Source organism: Sinocyclocheilus rhinocerous, unplaced genomic scaffold, assembly GCF_001515625.1.
Source record: "Sinocyclocheilus rhinocerous isolate Xijiao unplaced genomic scaffold, SAMN03320098_v1.1 scaffold558, whole genome shotgun sequence".
Taxonomy (NCBI): domain Eukaryota; kingdom Metazoa; phylum Chordata; class Actinopteri; order Cypriniformes; family Cyprinidae; genus Sinocyclocheilus; species Sinocyclocheilus rhinocerous.
In genome coordinates this window covers 74694-91821 of record NW_015634502.1, presented here as the reverse complement: position 1 = coordinate 91821, position 17128 = coordinate 74694, and the positions used below count along the sequence as shown (strand labels likewise).

Genomic DNA, 17128 nt, shown 5'->3' with positions numbered 1-17128 from the left:
TTCGTAAAATAATATGTGACCCTGGAGCACAAAACCAGTCATAAGGGTTAATTTTTTTTAGATGCATCATCTGAAAGTTGAATAAATAGCTTTCCATTGATGTATGGTTTGTTAGGATAGGACAATATTTGACCGAGATACAACTATTTGAAAAAAAAAATCTAAATATTGAGAAAATCGCCTTTAAAGTTGTCCAAATGAAGTTCTTAGCAATGCATATTACTAATTAGGGCTGCACAATTAATCTAATTTCTAATCGCGATTACAATTATGGATGCCACAATTATGTAATCATTCAAAGTGGCAATTAATCGTTCAAAGTCCACTTATGTTATTCTGCATGCTTAAGATGCGTTTTTTTCTTTCTACATGTTATCTTAAGGGTTTTTCCATTGTTTTAGTTTTAGTATAACATTATAATACCATTCATATTTTTACTTTTTTTTTATAATTTAAAGAAGAAACCAATCCGATGTATAGTTGACATTTGAGGCTTAATACTATGGAAAAGCACAAAGTTTTTCAGTTAGAGTGTTTTCAGCTTGTTTATTTTCATATAAAAATACGGCATGCAGTTGCATCAAACAATGGTATAAACATCATTCAATGTAAATTGTGATAATCGTAATTAACAATCGCAATTACAATTTCAAGGGAATAATCGACAATTTTGATTTTTGTCATAATCGTGTAGCCCTAATTTGACAAATTCCTTGAGGCAGTTCAGGGTCCCAAATGCTTAGGGATTATTTCATCCTTGTGTGAAAGTGTCCTGGTTTCTGTAGTGACAGACAACACAGTGCTAAGTAGCTTTCGTGGCTCTCTTCAACTTTACAATTAAACATATTTTGTTTTGTTTTTTCTTGTTTTCTTTACTCCCTGACAGGAAACCAGCCCATCTTCCAGCTTTATTTTGCTGCTATTTTGCTGTCTTTTAAGTGCTAAGTCAAACCATTTTTCCTTCACAGATTTACTGAAGAAAAACGTAGCCTGACCTTTATAACCATTTATAATGATGACCTTTATAATGATGCCAATGCCAAATATGAACTCTGACCCCTGTGTTCTACCAGTCCTTAAGAGCACCTAACTGTAAAACTTTTCATATAGTAGGCCTATTATATTCAAATATTTCATTTTAAAAATATAGGACAAGACTGTAATGGAATTCAATGCAGTAAAATCTCCAAAATATATTTCATGGATCTTAGATTTTAAGGCACAATTAAAAACACACATCTTCAGACAAATATCTTCTCACCCTTCTCCAACCACTGATTTATTTTGTTATTGCTCTATTAGGTTCAGACCTGCAGTGCAGTGTTAATTTATGATCTTTTTTCTCTGCTCATTACTGCATTCTGTAGCTATATTGTTTGTTTTTCTTTTTATATCATGATTCTATATAATAATTTTTGTTTTTTTCTTTATGTTTTTATAAAGTGACCTTGAGTGAATGCTTTTCTGTATAAATAAAATGTATGTTTTAATGTAAACATAAATCTATAAATAACTATAATATTATATATATATATATATATAATTATTATTATTCCATTAAAACAAATTAAAAATATAGGTAGTCTTCATGATGTCTTGGTGAGTTTTACACCATCTTCCATTATGTACATCAATATGTTCTCTTATGTTATTATGCATTAAATTTAAAAGTAAAATTCAAACCACTTAAAAAGTTTTAGGGTGGTATAAATATCGAATTCAGAGACTTGCATTAAACGCTGCACAAAACGTTGTAGTACATCAACAATCTGTGTGTTCCTCCTGTGAATATGTACATAGGGGGCGCGCTTGGGAACTCACTTAGCTTTTTTTATTTTTTTTACTGTGACTTTCATTTGTAGCAGCAGGGAGAGACGCTGACGGGATAGTGCTCGAAATCACCGCGACCCGGAACCGAGCAACTTCTCACATTCCAAGAATATTCGGAGCCGCTGGCATGAACTAAACACATCGAGGTGGTTCGTTCTTTAGTACCCGCGTGCACGCTCGACTTTATCGGTCGTTTACTTTCCATTTTTGATTGTTGCACGAAAACAACCGCTTTGAATCACAGGCAGGCAAGCCAGGGAAAGCAGAAGTCTCAACTCGCCTCGGGCGCTCGTTCTGCAGGCATGTCGCAGAAAGAAAGACCCACTTTCTATCGACAGGAGGTCAACAAGACAATATGGGAGGTCCCTGTGCGGTATCAGAACTTGTCTCCCGTCGGCTCTGGTGCATACGGATCTGTTAGGTAAATATGTATCTGTTGTTTCGATGGCGGAACGATGTGTCCCATTCATTCTTACGGGCCCGTACAGCATTGCACTGCGTTAGCAAACTTGCTAATAAGACCAAAGTCCGTAGTTTGTTATGCAAGAGGGATTGCTAGTTACAAAAAAGCGGGTTTGTAGTGTTGCAGCGTGTTTTATTGTGTCTAATTTACGCTTATAAACATTTAAAGCCGCGTATGTTGCGAATGCCACATCGCGTGCACGCACGCATGCCACTTCAGTTGCAAAGTGATAAACCTTCGCGGTGGATGGCCAACGCGATGCACACGTTAACAATTGTTACTAGCGATTCAAGTCGAAGATATGAACGCGATGCACTGCAAAGCTGTTCATTGTTTATGATACAGAACCACACTTTTCTTCGTTCGCCCTACTTCGTGGTGTAGTGTGGTCTTAATGCGGACATCTGGTGGGGTCTGTCCTGAATGAGGTCACCCCACAGATGATGCATCATGCCTGTGTCCCAGAATCAAGGCAGCTGCCGTTTTGGCCACCTTAGTGCGCTTGTGATGCGCAAAATTGCTGTCTTTGTAGGAAACTCGATAGGTTTTGAAACGCAGCCAATGAGTCAGAGCTGCTTGTGATTTCAAGACTGTTGTCAGTGATTCATAACACTTATTTTTCTCGTTTGCTTGTAGTAACACCCAGGATGAGGTGAAGCACTGGGTTTGTCTTATGTTATTATCTTAATCTCGTAATTAATTCCTCTGGATTGCTCGTTTGGTTTGTTTAGCTGCGATGAGGAAGTTTGTTGGTGGTTTTGTGGTGATGTTTTCTGACACAGTTGGATTAATGATTCACTTAAAGGTGCACTCAGTAATTTGTTGCCAATTAACAAAACATTACAGATAAATAAATGAGCCACTCATTTCAGACAAAAATGATTAAAATTCTATTTAAAAAATTGCTATTTGCAAACACATTTTCTTTGTGATGTCACACAATGTTTTCAGGGAATCAACCTACAAATAGTTTCTGTATAATAAAGAGGACTCGGAGATAATTTTACATTGCAAAAATTGCACATTTCAGCTTTTAAATTGTCACAATTAGCAAACATACTTGTCAAGACACAATGTTTTTCTGAGGAGTTGTGACCTTGTTTTAACCAGTCATGTTTGTGCACATCGAGAGACTTATTTGGTTTCTTCCTTAAACTCAAAACAAGCGTTATCTCACTCTATAATGTTTGCAAATGATTTTCAGAAAGGTCTCTGTGATATTATTAAACAGACAGGTGTTTGAAGGCCAGGCTCGTTTTCTAAATTACTCCTACTCAGGGCAGACAGGTTGTTTATGCACCAAAGTGACTGTTAGAAGTTGCGATGCTAGGCAACCATGCTATTTAGATTATATTTCATGGGCCCCCTTATTGTGTCTGTGTAATTGAATATCTGATGAACAGATTGCACTAGGTTTGAAGTGCCAGGCTCATCTCTCAGCTCATGCAGTGTATTCAAAAAAGGGAAGCACTGAGATTTTCTTTAAAAAGATCTATTAGCTAGTTCTCTCAGAGTCAAATTATACATGTAAAATATCCTATGGTTCTTGAAAGTTTGTATCATGACTCTCACTGTTAGTACTACTGCATAGCTTGTAGCAGTCATTGTGTGACAAATTCTTAAACAATTTGTCCTTGAAAAGGTAGTTTGTGATTGGTTGCAATAGGTACTTTTTGCTGTTTAGTTCCTTCTATAAACCTCAGTAGTTATTTCCATGAGGAAGTGAGAATCTGGTGGGTTTTTGAGTCTGAAATGTATGGCAAGTTAAATCAGTGCCTTTTATATGTTGACTTCTACTTCCAACCATCTTTAACTTTGTTTGGTCCTGTTGTAGCATGTTGGAGTTTCAGTTGTGCAACAAAGTGAAGTGTGACGACATGATTGAATCATGTGTGTTTCAGCTCTGCATATGATGAAAAGACAGGATTGAAGGTCGCCGTGAAGAAGCTGTCAAGGCCATTTCAATCCATCATCCATGCCAAGCGGACCTACAGGGAATTGCGACTACTCAAGCATATGAAACATGAGAATGTGAGTTTGGGTCATATGTATTATCAACCTGACAAGGCTAATATGCAGAGGAGCAGATGGTAATCCCAATGGTTAAAGGCTTAGTTCATCCAAATATTATAAAATTCAATATGGCTTCTAACCTTAAGGTCTATGGGGCAACATAATAACCATGAGTGAATTAGGCAACCTAGATTAATAGGATGTTAACAAGAGTTACTGCACAAGACAAAAGTCCTTTCTGTGTTGGGTCTCCCAACATAATTCACAATAAAAATTATTGTTGGAAATCATAAAATAGGATGTTTACGGTAAAATAGCAGTGGATATGCAATAACTGCCTAATTTTAGATTTCCCTGTGAGCTTATGCAATGAAATCTTAATGCAAGACTGTACACGCTGTACTAAATGATTCTGATTTGTGTTCTTTGCACTTTGTGCTTGCAGGTGATCGGCCTGCTGGATGTTTTCACACCTGCCACCAGCCTGGAGGAGTTTAATGATGTGTGAGTCAGACAATTACTTCCTCCCTAAGTGATCTTTTTGCTGGACTTGATTAATTTTTTTCTTCTTTGGTTATGAATAGGACTATACTTCATGCAAGTGTTAATTCAACTGCAGGAAATAGTTCATTCAAACATTTGGGGGTCAATAATTTATTATTTTTTTCAAGAAATTAATTCCTTTATTAAGCAAAGGCACATTAAATTGATTAAAAATGACAGTAAGGACATTTATACTGTTGCCAAAAAAAATAAAAATCTGTTTCAAATTAGAATCCTGAACGAATCTGGAAAAAACTCGTTTTCGTTTTCACTAAAATGTTAAGCAGCTCGACTGTTTTCAGCATTGATAATAATACTAAATGTTTCTTGAGCACCAAATCAGCATAGTAGAATGTGACACTGAAGACACAGATATAAAGTATGTTGTAAATAATGCTCGCAGTAATATTGTTTTACTGGATTTTTGATCAAATGATAAATGTAGCCTTGGTGAGCATCTTTCAATAACATTAAAGAAATCTTACTGACCTTAAACTTTTGAATGGTAGTGTAAATTCGTAAAAAAAAATAATTTTCTTGCAAACAGGTGGCAAGACATCTAAAATAGAAAGTCTTTGTCTGCCAGTGCCAACTGAAGGTGTGACAGCACACCACATCAGACGCTTCCTGTATAAACAACTGTGTTGATCACAATTAGAGTGATTTGGTTTTGAGGCGCTGTTACCCGTCCTTTAGTACAGCTTTAATATAATCACTCCTGTGTGTTTAGCGCTAATTTCTCATACACTAAACGGAATAATGGATTATTTATCTTGTGCCATTTGTTACATGACTAGAAGCATGTATTCGGGCTCTCGTGGTTTTATGGAGCTTTGGGTTTCCACAGCGACAGCTTTTTGTGCTGCCTGGCTCCAGCCTAGCAGCCGTGGGTTAGTGGGGAATGCTAAGGACACAGCCAGGTTGTAAAACCAGATGCTGTGGTGACTTAACATCGATTCAACTGCCAAAAATAGACCTGACGCACAGTAATGGATGAAGGGCATCTGCACTTTGCTTCAGTTTTTCATTTGTCTGTGCAAGTAGAAGTGATGTATGTTTGTTTACTGTCTCTAATCTGTGTTTTTTCCCCCCCAAATCTTTGTGGGGGTTGGATGTATTTGTTGATTATCTCTAATTCTGAGTGTGTTTATTGGGCAAAGAGTGTTTCTGGGATTAAGTAGGGCTTATTTTAAGCTCTGCTGTGTGTCACAACACAGTGTCTCTGTTTGACCTGTAGCTTCACCCTCTTGCTAAGAGTCAGTGCTTATTTAGACTCTGCTGTTTGTTACCATGAGGCGTTTGTTTAATAGGTTGAAGACTGTAATAATTGTTAATGTGCCTGAATATACTGTGAGAGGCTGGCCAGGTTCAGTGGTCAGTACTGTTTCAAATCAGCAAAATCAAAGGATTGACTCACTTAAATTAACCCTCACATATCTATTCTTTCTGTTCTACCTTTAAGCAACCACTTGAGTATAACAGTCCTTCTTAAGTAATAATATATATTTATTATTTATCATTTATTATATATAGATGCTACAGTTTAAAATGTTTTTTGGCATAAGCCTCTTATGCTAACCAAGGCTGAATTAATTTAATCAAAAATACAGTCAAAACAGTAATATTGTAAAATATTATTACAATTTAAAATGGAGGTTTTCTGTATTGTATGGAAATGTAATTTATTCCTGTGATGGCAAACTGACTTTTCAGCAGCCGTTACTCCAGTCGACATTGTCACTTGATCCTTCAGGAATAATTCAGTTTGGTACTCTAGAAACATTTTCTACATGCATCAAGGTTTAAAAAGTTCAAAAGAACTTCTTTTGTAACAGTGTGATAGTCTTCAACTTCTGTTCAACTTCTACTGTTCAACTTCTACTATCAATCACTTTCGCTCAATGTAATGCATCCTTGAAAAATAAAAATATTCATTTATTTAAACAAAAAATCTTACTGGCCCCAAACTTTTTTAACAGTAGTGTAATTTTGTTCTGAGGTAATTCTATGAATGCCCCAAAAATAAATAAAAATAAATAAGTATCTAAAGTGTTTAATCGCTATTGTAAGGAAAACATAATTGCGAAATATTGATTTTATGATTGTATCATCGCAGCTCTAGTTTATATCTCCCTATAATTTCCTGTTTCTTCTCTCACAGTCCCAAAATAAGCATTAAAATATGTGCAAGCTACCCCTGGATATTTACATGAAAACTGATCCAGTGGCAAATCTTGATGTTGACAGTAGTCAGAAGTTCCTCCATGGCCAAAGTTTAAGTTGTTGCTTCACTTTGGAAGCACAGTCAAACTTCTAAGCAAAACAAGATTAATGGAATTTATTCAAACCGAATTAAATGTTCCCTACATTTCATGCTATGCTGTCACTCCCAATACCAGGTTAAACAGTTGGCAGGCAGGAGAATAACATTCTTGTGTTCTGTTTGGCAGGTACCTGGTGACTCATCTAATGGGTGCTGACCTGAATAATATTGTGAAGTGTCAGAAGCTGACCGACGATCATGTTCAGTTCCTTATTTACCAGATCCTGCGAGGGCTTAAGGTGAAACTGCACTTTTTCAATCCTGTAATGAACACAAACCGGAATCTCTTAAGTCTGATGTAAATAAGACTTCATCTGAAATTTATCTGGAATTTGATTCTCTCATGTAGCCTAACATTTTTTAAAATATTTTTCTTTTAATTTTACCAGTACATCCATTCGGCTGACATAATTCACAGGGTAAGTGTTCATTCAGGCTTATGAGAAATGGCCTGCAGGCTTTTTGTCCCCTCAAAAAATTGTGTGCTGCCCCGTGGAGCCAATTCTCCCTGGCATCACCATGTGTATGCTCAGGCCTGTTGTTGTGCAAAGACTAAAGCTAGAAATTGCTAGAAATTAGTTCTAGAAAAGAATGAAAAAATGTTCCACGCAAGAAGATGTGTTTCATCTATACATTTAACAGTTGGTTGTAGTGGTATAAAGAAACTGTAAAGTAATATTAACTAATTGTTTCCCAGGACTTGAAACCCAGTAATCTGGCAGTAAATGAAGACTGTGAACTTAAGGTGAGTCTGTCATTTGTTTTTGTTTTAGTTGTTATACTTTTGCTGGTAGTGTGGTTACTCAATACATCTTGTAAAGAATAATGACACTGTTTGTTTTTTTGTATCTCAGATCCTTGACTTTGGTCTGGCTCGACACACAGATGATGAGATGACAGGGTATGTGGCCACAAGGTGGTACCGTGCTCCAGAGATCATGCTTAACTGGATGCACTACAACATGACAGGTAACAATTTTTTATAATATTAATGTTGAAAACAGCTGTGCTGCTTAATATTTTTGTGGAAACCACAATACTTTTTTTTTTTTTTCAGGATTCTTTGAATATAAATTTTAAAGAACAGCTTTTATTTTGAACAGAATTTTTTTGTAACAATGTAGCTGTCTTTACTGTCACTTTTGATCAAGTTAATTCATTCCTGCAGAATAAAAGTATTAAATTCTTAATTCTTACTGACCCCAAATGTTTGAATGGTAGCGTAGTTAAAACAACTACCAAACAAGCTGACTGGCCCATGCTAACCAGCCAAGTCTTGATGGGTTTGCCTAAATATCTTTTGAGGATTGTGGCTGTTGATCCATGCCATTTTTACAGCCCGCTGTATCAAGACATCTGGGTCAGCACACAAGAGAGGGAACATGTGCTTGCTGCCTCTCCACTAATGTTGTTTCTTGATTTCTTTTCAGTGGACATTTGGTCAGTGGGCTGCATCATGGCTGAGCTGCTGACAGGCAGGACTCTGTTCCCTGGCACAGATCGTATCCTTTTCCTCTCATTTCCCCTACGCTGACCTGCAAAACACTCTCTGTAAATTGCACCATGGCTCCAAGCCAGAAAAAGCATGATTTTTAAGTGCGTATTTGCTCTCATGCTGATTTAAATGTATACAAATCGCATTACAATTTATTAATTTTTTTCTCTCCTTTTTTCTCCCCTTTCTCTGTCCTTGCAGCGTGTATTTGGCAGGTCTGTCTGCCTCTTGTATTAAACTGAACTTTTGTCCCTTCCGCTTAAGCTCCGCCTTCAAGCTGCGCCCCAAGACGCAACAGTGATTTGAAGGATATATCATCCATCATTATGAGAACGCAATAAACTGCCCTGCAGGAAATGACATGCCTATTTCTCTCTTTCTCGCTCTTTAATTTCCAATGACAAATGTTTTCAGGTTTCAGCTCTTGCAGTGTGTTTTACCCCCTGGCTTTGCATATTTGACACTCTGTATCTTGAATGACTGCTCCTCTAAATGCATCTGGCTCCACAACCCATGGAACAGAAATACTTGCCAAATATTTCCCCCCTCTCACAGGCAGAGCACACCTGTGCAGCTACTTCCGACTTGCTTTTGCTGGGCAGGCAGAAAATATTCCACCTGTGCTATTTTTACTAGCTTGCTTGCCTTTCCACAGATGTGACCAAAGCTTCTATGCCTTCCTGTTCTTTAAGTACACATGAAACCAAAATAAGCGTTTTCTGCTTTGTTTTTGTGGCCTGTTCCTTGTTGAGCCACACTAGTTTTCCTTCATCTTATTATACTAGACATCGATCAGTTGAAGCTTATTATGCTTCTGGTTGGAACTCCAGGACCTGAGCTGTTAATGAAAATATCATCAGAGTCTGTGAGTTTGATATATTTAGGAAGTGTGTACTTGCTAAAAACGCCTGTCTGTTGATTTTCAAAGTGGCAAATCCATTTTAAGCTGGCAGCTGTATTAGCTTTTATTATAGCTTTTATCTGGTCCAGGCTGGATCGGGATTCTTTGAATATTACGTTCAAAAGAACAGTATTTATTTGCAATATATTTTTGTACTATTATAAATATATTTACTGTCATTTTTTTATGAATTTAATGAATTCTTGCTGAATAAAAGTACTAATTTCTTTTTAAATAATAAATCAATCAATAAACACTGACCCAAAACTGGTGCGAGGTGGTAGACCATTTTGGACCAGCTACAAAATTAGTTACCATAAGTGATCAAGCTAGGTTTTGGAACATGGTGGCTGGTCGACCAGCTAATGTTCCGCTTGGACCAGCTAGAAATCAAAATACAGTTAACGGTGTAAGCTGGATTTTCCAACAGGGAATGTGTGTTGATTGTCGCTAATTAAAAAGTATATTTTTCCAGTGTTCTCTAACTAAACTTTGACCGTTTGGCTTCACTTTTAGATGAAGGACTGATTTGAGGTTCTGTGGGACTGAATCATGACATCTAAACTGAAATGAACAAGCCTGATTTTTGTCTTCCAGCTCTGCTGATGTGTTTCTGAACTGACTCTAATCCTTGTCAAAATCTCTTACTATACAAAGCATGACATTCCTCTCTGCTGTATATGAACACAATTTGCATGCCAATTCCTTCTCCCTCTTTGTTTGATCCTGTCTTCCTCCCTAGATCAGTGGCGAACCACAATATAATGTCTTGATAACATTTGATATATATGCATTAAACTAAATTTGTTGACCGTTAGCTCCTTGACCCGGCCTTCAAAGATATAAACCAGCTTCAACAGATAATGCGACTTACAGGAACTCCACCTGCCTCTCTAATAAGCAGGATGCCTAGCCATGAGGTGAGCTCGCTGTCGCCCAGCCCCGTTTGCAGAATACCCCTCATGCCCTTTAATTAGCAGACCTCACTTTGGAAATACGGACTGCATTTAGAAGAATTAAAAAAGTCCTACTAACGTATAACAAAGCAATATCACACAATCAAGAGTGCTTTTGTACGGCCCAGGTAAACACAGCCTTTTGTAATCTCTCCAGTTTCCAGCTCACTGGTGTGAGAAAACCCCAGTCTGAGTGTTCCTGAAGTTAGAGAAAATACTGCTACTCTGACTTCCAAAAAAAAACAACTCTTCCACTTACACTGCACAATTCAACATCGGAGACTCCGAAAAGCTGAGTGATACAACTAGCGACACTGGACTGAAAACCCACTGCCAATCAAATTCGGAGAACAGAACAGACCGTTAAAATATTCATTAGAACATTTTCAAGTCAGCTTAAAACATTATTTTATGTAGAGAATATAAGCAAATGTAATGGTGATAATAGATTGCACCCAATTTAGTTCCTCCATCTTCTCCACTTTCTCCTTTTCTCACTGCTTGCCGCTGAGCTGTCATCAAGTTATTCACTGATTTATGTGAGCTGAAATCACTGTCTGTCATCGCCAGCACAGACCCCTCTGCCTTCTGAAGCTGTTTGTTTGCTGCTGCATTCAAATGGCACTGCATGCTAACACCACAATGTTATGATTCCCAGTGTTAGCAATGTATGTGCAAAACACAAGCAGTTGTCATGGTGATCAAGTCAAGAATTACCAACAAGCTCAATTCTTAATTGTAATGTTAACTTTAAATGAACATAGCTGATACTTTGATAATGACATTATTTTATTACCTCTTGACTGCTCACGATTCAACTGTCTATTTCCACAGGCTCGTACTTACATCAACTCACTTCCTCAGATGGCCAAGAGGAATTTTGCTGATGTGTTTATCGGGGCTAATCCACAAGGTAAAACTGGCATGTTTTGACCACAGAAGAGACTGCATTTATTTGATCAAAAATACTGCAAGAGCAGTAATATTGTGAAATATTATTGCAATTTAAAAGAACTGTTTTCTATTTTAATGCATTTAAAAACAAAAACAAAAACAAAATTTATTCCTGTGATAGCAATGCTGAATTTTCAGCAGCTGTCAAAAAAAAAAAGTTGTTGCTTGTTTTTGTGGAAACTGTGAAACCTTTTTTTTATTTTTTTATCTTTGATTAACAAAAAGTTCAGAAGAACAGCATTCATCTGAAATATAAATATTTTCTAACATTCTAACTGTTCTTTACTGTCACATTTGATAAATGTATTATGTCCTTGCTAAATTTGTAGGATTTTTGTGTGGTAGTGCATTTTGTAGGTTACTTTGAACAAATATTTTCGAGAAAAATATGCTGGAAATATTTAATTTTGATTAAATACTTGATTCTTTATGTTTTAGCTGTGGACCTTCTAGAAAAGATGCTGGTTTTGGACACAGATAAGCGCATTACAGCGGCGGAGGCTCTGGCTCACCCATACTTTGCTCAGTACCATGACCCAGATGATGAACCCGAAGCAGAGCCTTTTGACCAGAGCTTTGAGAGCCAAGAGCTTGATATTGAAGAGTGGAAACGTGAGTCAAGGATTTTTGGTCTGTTTATATACAAAAAATGCCAGTTGGCACAAGTTACAAGTGCTTTAAGCAGTTTTGTTCACTTTTGAGCATTGAGTTAGACCACCCCACCCCATCCCATCAACAACACACTCTCCCTCCAAAACCCCATCCTCCCACCCTGAACCAATGTTATTTTAAGTATCATTTATATACTTATTATTATACTACATTTATATTCATTTACTATTACTTTTTTAATAAACCATTATTATTACTAATTGAATTGGGTTTTATTTTTATATATATTTAAATTTAATATTTTGTTATTTTGTTCTGTGTGCTTTTGTCATTTTTATTAGTTTTTGTTTTTAAAATATTTATATTTAGGTATTTTCATTTTAGTTTTTATTAATTTCCAGTTAGTATTTTTAGTGCTTCAACTTAAAATTTATTTCAGTTAGTTGCCTAGGCAATATTTCTAATTTGTTTAGTTTAAGTTTTTTATCTAATATTTATATATATATTTTTTCAGCTTTATTTCAATAAATAAAAATGTTTTAGTTAACGAAAATAAGGGGCTGTGTCAGTTCAGTTTTGAATAATCTAGATTTATGTTTTAATGTATGTTGCAATCACAACCTTTATTGTTTGTTTTCTGTTCCTGCTCAGGTCAGACATATGAAGAGGTGATAAGTTTTGAGCCGCCAGTCTTTGACGGAGATGAAATGGAATCTTGACCTTTTCTTCTGGATGGCAATCAAACCAACTGTACTACTTCTACAGTAATGCTGTCATTTTGCAGTATTGTAATCAGCCAGTCAGTAGGATGCTTGACTGTTTCTTTTCATATTTTTAATGTTGTCTACTGGGCCAAACAGAAGGAATAGAAGTCATAGAAAATATTATTTTACACGTTGAATCTTTTCAAAAGAATCTGACGGTAATAATATCAACAATTTTTTTTTTTTTTTTTTTTTTACCATTTGTTTTGGGCAGTTCCATGATGTTCATATATGACAGTCATGCAAGTCTACTTGTAAATGTAATATCTCCCTGAAATTTCTTAGTATTTAGTTGTGCTGTTCTTTCTGTGTACAATGTATCACATTTGCAGTACTTTTAAAATGTTCAGAAAACATTGTTCATTTAGTTTCTGTTAATATATATATTTTTCCAATCAAATAATGAGCATTGTATTTAACGATTTACAGTATGTTCCTCATTAATCAGTTTTCATAAAAATGGAATTTATTGGAGGCTCCTTTGATAGAGCTAGGATGAAAAATGTAAATTGTTGCATTGGATATTGGTGATAAGTTTAGGTCATTTGTAAATATACATTTCATAAAGCTTTTGGAATCTGTAGCTGTTTTATTTCTGATCTTTTTCACAGTGTTTGTGTATGTTTCATAGAGAGAGAAAGTGTGAGGTTGTGTGTGTGTGTGTGTGTCCAACTGAGGTTGCTACTATGAACTGTATTCGATCTGATTCTGCTTCCAGTAGCTCTTTTTAAAATGCTATTAATTGAATGTTCAAATATGAAAGCGGAGTAAGATATTTATACTGTTGAGGTGGTATTTATGAACCTGAAAAGCTCTCTTCTTTAGCACCTGACAGAAAACATGGAATCAAGCACACCATTGTTTACTGAAAATAAAGGCAGATATTTTTCAGAAACTTCTGCTTCTTTGTTTTGATTGTTTGTTTTAGGTTGAACAATAGAGTGTGAGGTGATTATTGACCTTTTCTACACAACACCTTGGGTCTGAATTTCATTTAAAAATGTGCTTTCAAAAGCATTTTATGACCAATGCATCTTCAAGATTTTCTTCAATCTCAAAATTACCACAGTAACCATAATTTACCATAGTAACCGCTGTAACTATGGCTACCATGATACTTTTTGTCCCGTGGATTTACCTGCGCTTTGTTTTTGTGTTTATCGAAGTCATCGTTTGGTTTGGTAGTTTAAAATGCGCACGTCTGGCTACTTCTGTAACATCTTTCCATTCGATGTATAATTGCGAAATTAATTACAAAAATTTAATTAAAAAAATACAATGTACTGTGATGAATTTAAAAAATGACAGTTCGCACAAGAGTCAAGACGCGCGTGTCCGGAGGTGCGCGCCGCGCATGCGCAGGGCCACCCAAGCGCCAACTAAGGGGCCAACATGGAGAGAAAAGGTAATCTCTTCCTTGACTTTCTCTGAATAATATTTGCCTTATTGGAAGCTATAGCGATTATATATGAGGCAAGGTGACTAACTTGCATTCTGACTCAAACGAGTAGTGTAATATTAAAGCAAAAAGGCGCATTTTGCCTTGTATTGGGACGCATGAGCTGGTGTCTTTAGCGTTAGCATGTAGCCACTCAGTCTGCAGCTGAAGTGAGCTACATTTATTTTCATCACGCCCCAAATGCATATTTTATTGTCGGTTTGTATCGGCTTCACTTTAAGCGATTTCACATCTCTTTTGTTTTAGATAGACGTTAATCTTATGAGGAACGTTAGGCGCGTGCATCAGCTGGATGAGAGTTGAAAGCGTCTGTTTTCCTCCTCTTTGCTGTCGTGGAAACTTCAGGAATTTATTTCCTTCAGCCTCGTTTTTGCATCCATGTTTCTGGCGCTGTAAAAATAGATAAAACATTCATGTTATTAAAGCGCTCAGTTCCTGTCACACTGTAAACACCCAACTGTGTATTGTTTATGTGCATTATATAAGATTACATAAGATCACTATAACCGGTCTGTGTGTCTCCTGTATTATGGTCAGGCTATGTTTGACTGTCTTTGAGCAACTGAGTTTAAGTGATTTTTATTAATAGTTTCATTGTCATATGCTGGATCTCATTTGTCACACCAGTTCTGGCACTTCAGGCAAGGAAGAAAAGGGCCAAAGCCAAGAAGTCGACCAAGAAGTGAGTTTGTGCTTTATTCTCTTGTTTTTTCCTGCTAGTATTTATCTGGCTGATCATTTGGATTTTTAAAATGAGAATGTTACTAAACCTAAGAAGGACTGCCTATATGTAAACTGGATCGTGCACAGTTAAACACTTTTCTGGGATGTGATTATTGGACATTAAGACATTAGGAACCACAATATGGTGTACAATTGTGTCTTTAGACTTTTTTTTTTTAATAATGTCCTGGAAGTTGCAGAGTGGCTGTTAAACTTAGTGTCAGTTTAGACACCACTGTTTTGATGTGTACAGAATGAGTCATCTTGAGTTTGCTCTGATTATTCAGTTTTAACTGTTGAACCATGTTCATTTGATAATATTTTGGCAGAATGAAGTCATCTTTTTGGCATGCACAGTATCAAGATGCACTTTTCTTCACTTCAGTTTTTTAAATGATGTAAGAAACAGGTGTTTTTCTTGCATGGGTTAAACCAAGCATGGATACATGCAGTTAGTGAAATGCATTCAAACACTGGTAGACTTTTTACTCAATAGTGTGTAATAGTCAATTAGTGTGTCAATAGTGTGTCAATAGTTTTTTTAACAATACAGATTGTTTTAAAGCAGCTTTGCAGTAATAAACAGCAAAACAGCATCAGCAAGTTGTTCGATCAGGATTCAGTCGTTTTAGTTATAATTACAACTTCTGTTTCACCTATAAAGCAATTCTACAAAAGATTATATAGCTGTATTATTCAGTTTGGTTATTCAGTGAGCTCATTGAATAAATAAAGGTGTTTTTATGTGGTAAAATATAGTTTTTATGTAGGTCCTTTGATTGTAGCATGTCAGAAATGAAAATCACATGCTGAAACGGTTGTCAGAACATTTATACCTTGTAAAAATCAGCATCATAGTGTCTTTAATGTAAGATGACCGCTCGGTGAGAGTTTAAATTGTAAGAGGACCTCCCTATATAGACTGTGCTGTAAAGCTTGTCCATTGACCTAAATGAAATGTGCTCTCATCCCTCAGGCCAGCACATCCTCCACGCGGGGCATCACAACAGCAGCAGCCTCCTACAGAGACCCAGATACAGGAGCCCGACGAGGAAATCCTGGGCTCTGACGATGAAGAGCAAGAAGATCCTAATGACTATTGCAAAGGTTGGAGACAAAGCTATATACGTTCTTTTTGACAGCAGAAGTTACAGTTTGATCTGTAGACGAGACTTAAAATCTCTGAAATGACGTGACTAGAGGCACTTCCTTGTTTCACGGTTGTTGTTGTTTTTTTGCAAGTATCTGTTGGTGAAACTAAAATGCTTCCTAAACGTGCATAATTGCTGTAAACTGCAAAAGAAATGGATATTTGGTTAGAAACAAATATTTGGTACTGTAAATATAGGAATGTCATCATCCTCTGCGTGTTTCAGATATCTGTGATTTTTTAAAATTTTTTATTTTTATGTAAAATGGAAGTGATGTTATTATTTTTCATGTTATTATTTTTTACTTTATTAATTATTTACTTATTTTAAAATGTCAATAGTCTGGTCAAGTTCTAATTTCTATTTTTGTCTAAATGTACTTTAAATTGATTGCTCAAAATCAGTCCCTAACAAAATGACAATCAAACCAGCCCTAAAGGACAATTGAGGAGCTTTCTGAATACAAGCTGAAGGATTGCTGTTCTGCTTTGTTCAGGAGGATATCACCATGTGAAAATAGGGGACCTACTCAATGGCAAATACCACGTGATCCGGAAGCTGGGATGGGGTCATTTCTCCACTGTGTGGCTGGCCTGGGACATCCAGTAAGAGCTTTGTCATTTTGAATAACATAAGACACATTATAATGTGCCAACATTGCATATGCGTGATGCAGTTTTTCTCTTCCTTTTTTCTTCTCTGCAGAGGGAAGCGGTTTGTTGCAATGAAGGTGGTAAAGAGTGCAGAGCATTACACTGAAACAGCTCTGGATGAAATAAAGCTACTCAGATCTGTAAGTATCCAAAGAAACTTCTGAAACTGAAATTATTTAAATAATCATTTTAGAAAAAAGGAAAGGTAAACACAATGAAGATGAAATATAGATTGTCTAAATCATTTTTAATCAATTATATTAATAATTTTTAATCTATATATATATA

At 36.2% G+C, this 17128-nt stretch overlaps 2 protein-coding genes across 9 annotated transcripts in view; both read left to right on the top strand.

Moving 5' to 3' along the window:
* The window catches only part of LOC107745732 (mitogen-activated protein kinase 14A-like), a 16398-nt gene extending 2655 nt beyond the window's left edge, over positions 1-13743 (top strand). For 2 of the 4 annotated variants that reach the window (XM_016559681.1, XM_016559683.1), the window contains exons 2-12: positions 4195-4324; positions 4752-4810; positions 7300-7411; positions 7562-7591; positions 7870-7917; positions 8027-8141; positions 8603-8674; positions 10409-10488; positions 11359-11437; positions 11917-12090; positions 12742-13743. In XM_016559681.1, coding sequence (XP_016415167.1) covers positions 4195-4324; positions 4752-4810; positions 7300-7411; positions 7562-7591; positions 7870-7917; positions 8027-8141; positions 8603-8674; positions 10409-10488; positions 11359-11437; positions 11917-12090; positions 12742-12809 — 967 coding nt within the window. In that variant the 3' untranslated portion in view covers positions 12810-13743. Of the gene's footprint in view, positions 1-1816; positions 2252-4194; positions 4325-4751; positions 4811-7299; positions 7412-7561; positions 7592-7869; positions 7918-8026; positions 8142-8602; positions 8675-9452; positions 9533-10408; positions 10489-11358; positions 11438-11916; positions 12091-12741 lie in introns of those variants that run through there. The other 2 variants (XM_016559684.1, XM_016559682.1) reach the window with 2 other exon arrangements.
* A 444-nt stretch (positions 13744-14187) lies between these two features.
* Positions 14188-17128, top strand: part of LOC107745731 (SRSF protein kinase 1-like) — a 16406-nt gene continuing 13465 nt past the window's right edge. For 4 of the 5 annotated variants that reach the window (XM_016559678.1, XM_016559679.1, XM_016559676.1 and 1 more), the window contains exons 1-5: positions 14188-14259; positions 14941-14995; positions 16013-16143; positions 16684-16792; positions 16893-16980. In XM_016559678.1, coding sequence (XP_016415164.1) covers positions 14247-14259; positions 14941-14995; positions 16013-16143; positions 16684-16792; positions 16893-16980 — 396 coding nt within the window. In that variant the 5' untranslated portion in view covers positions 14188-14246. The other variant, XM_016559677.1, reaches the window with a different exon arrangement.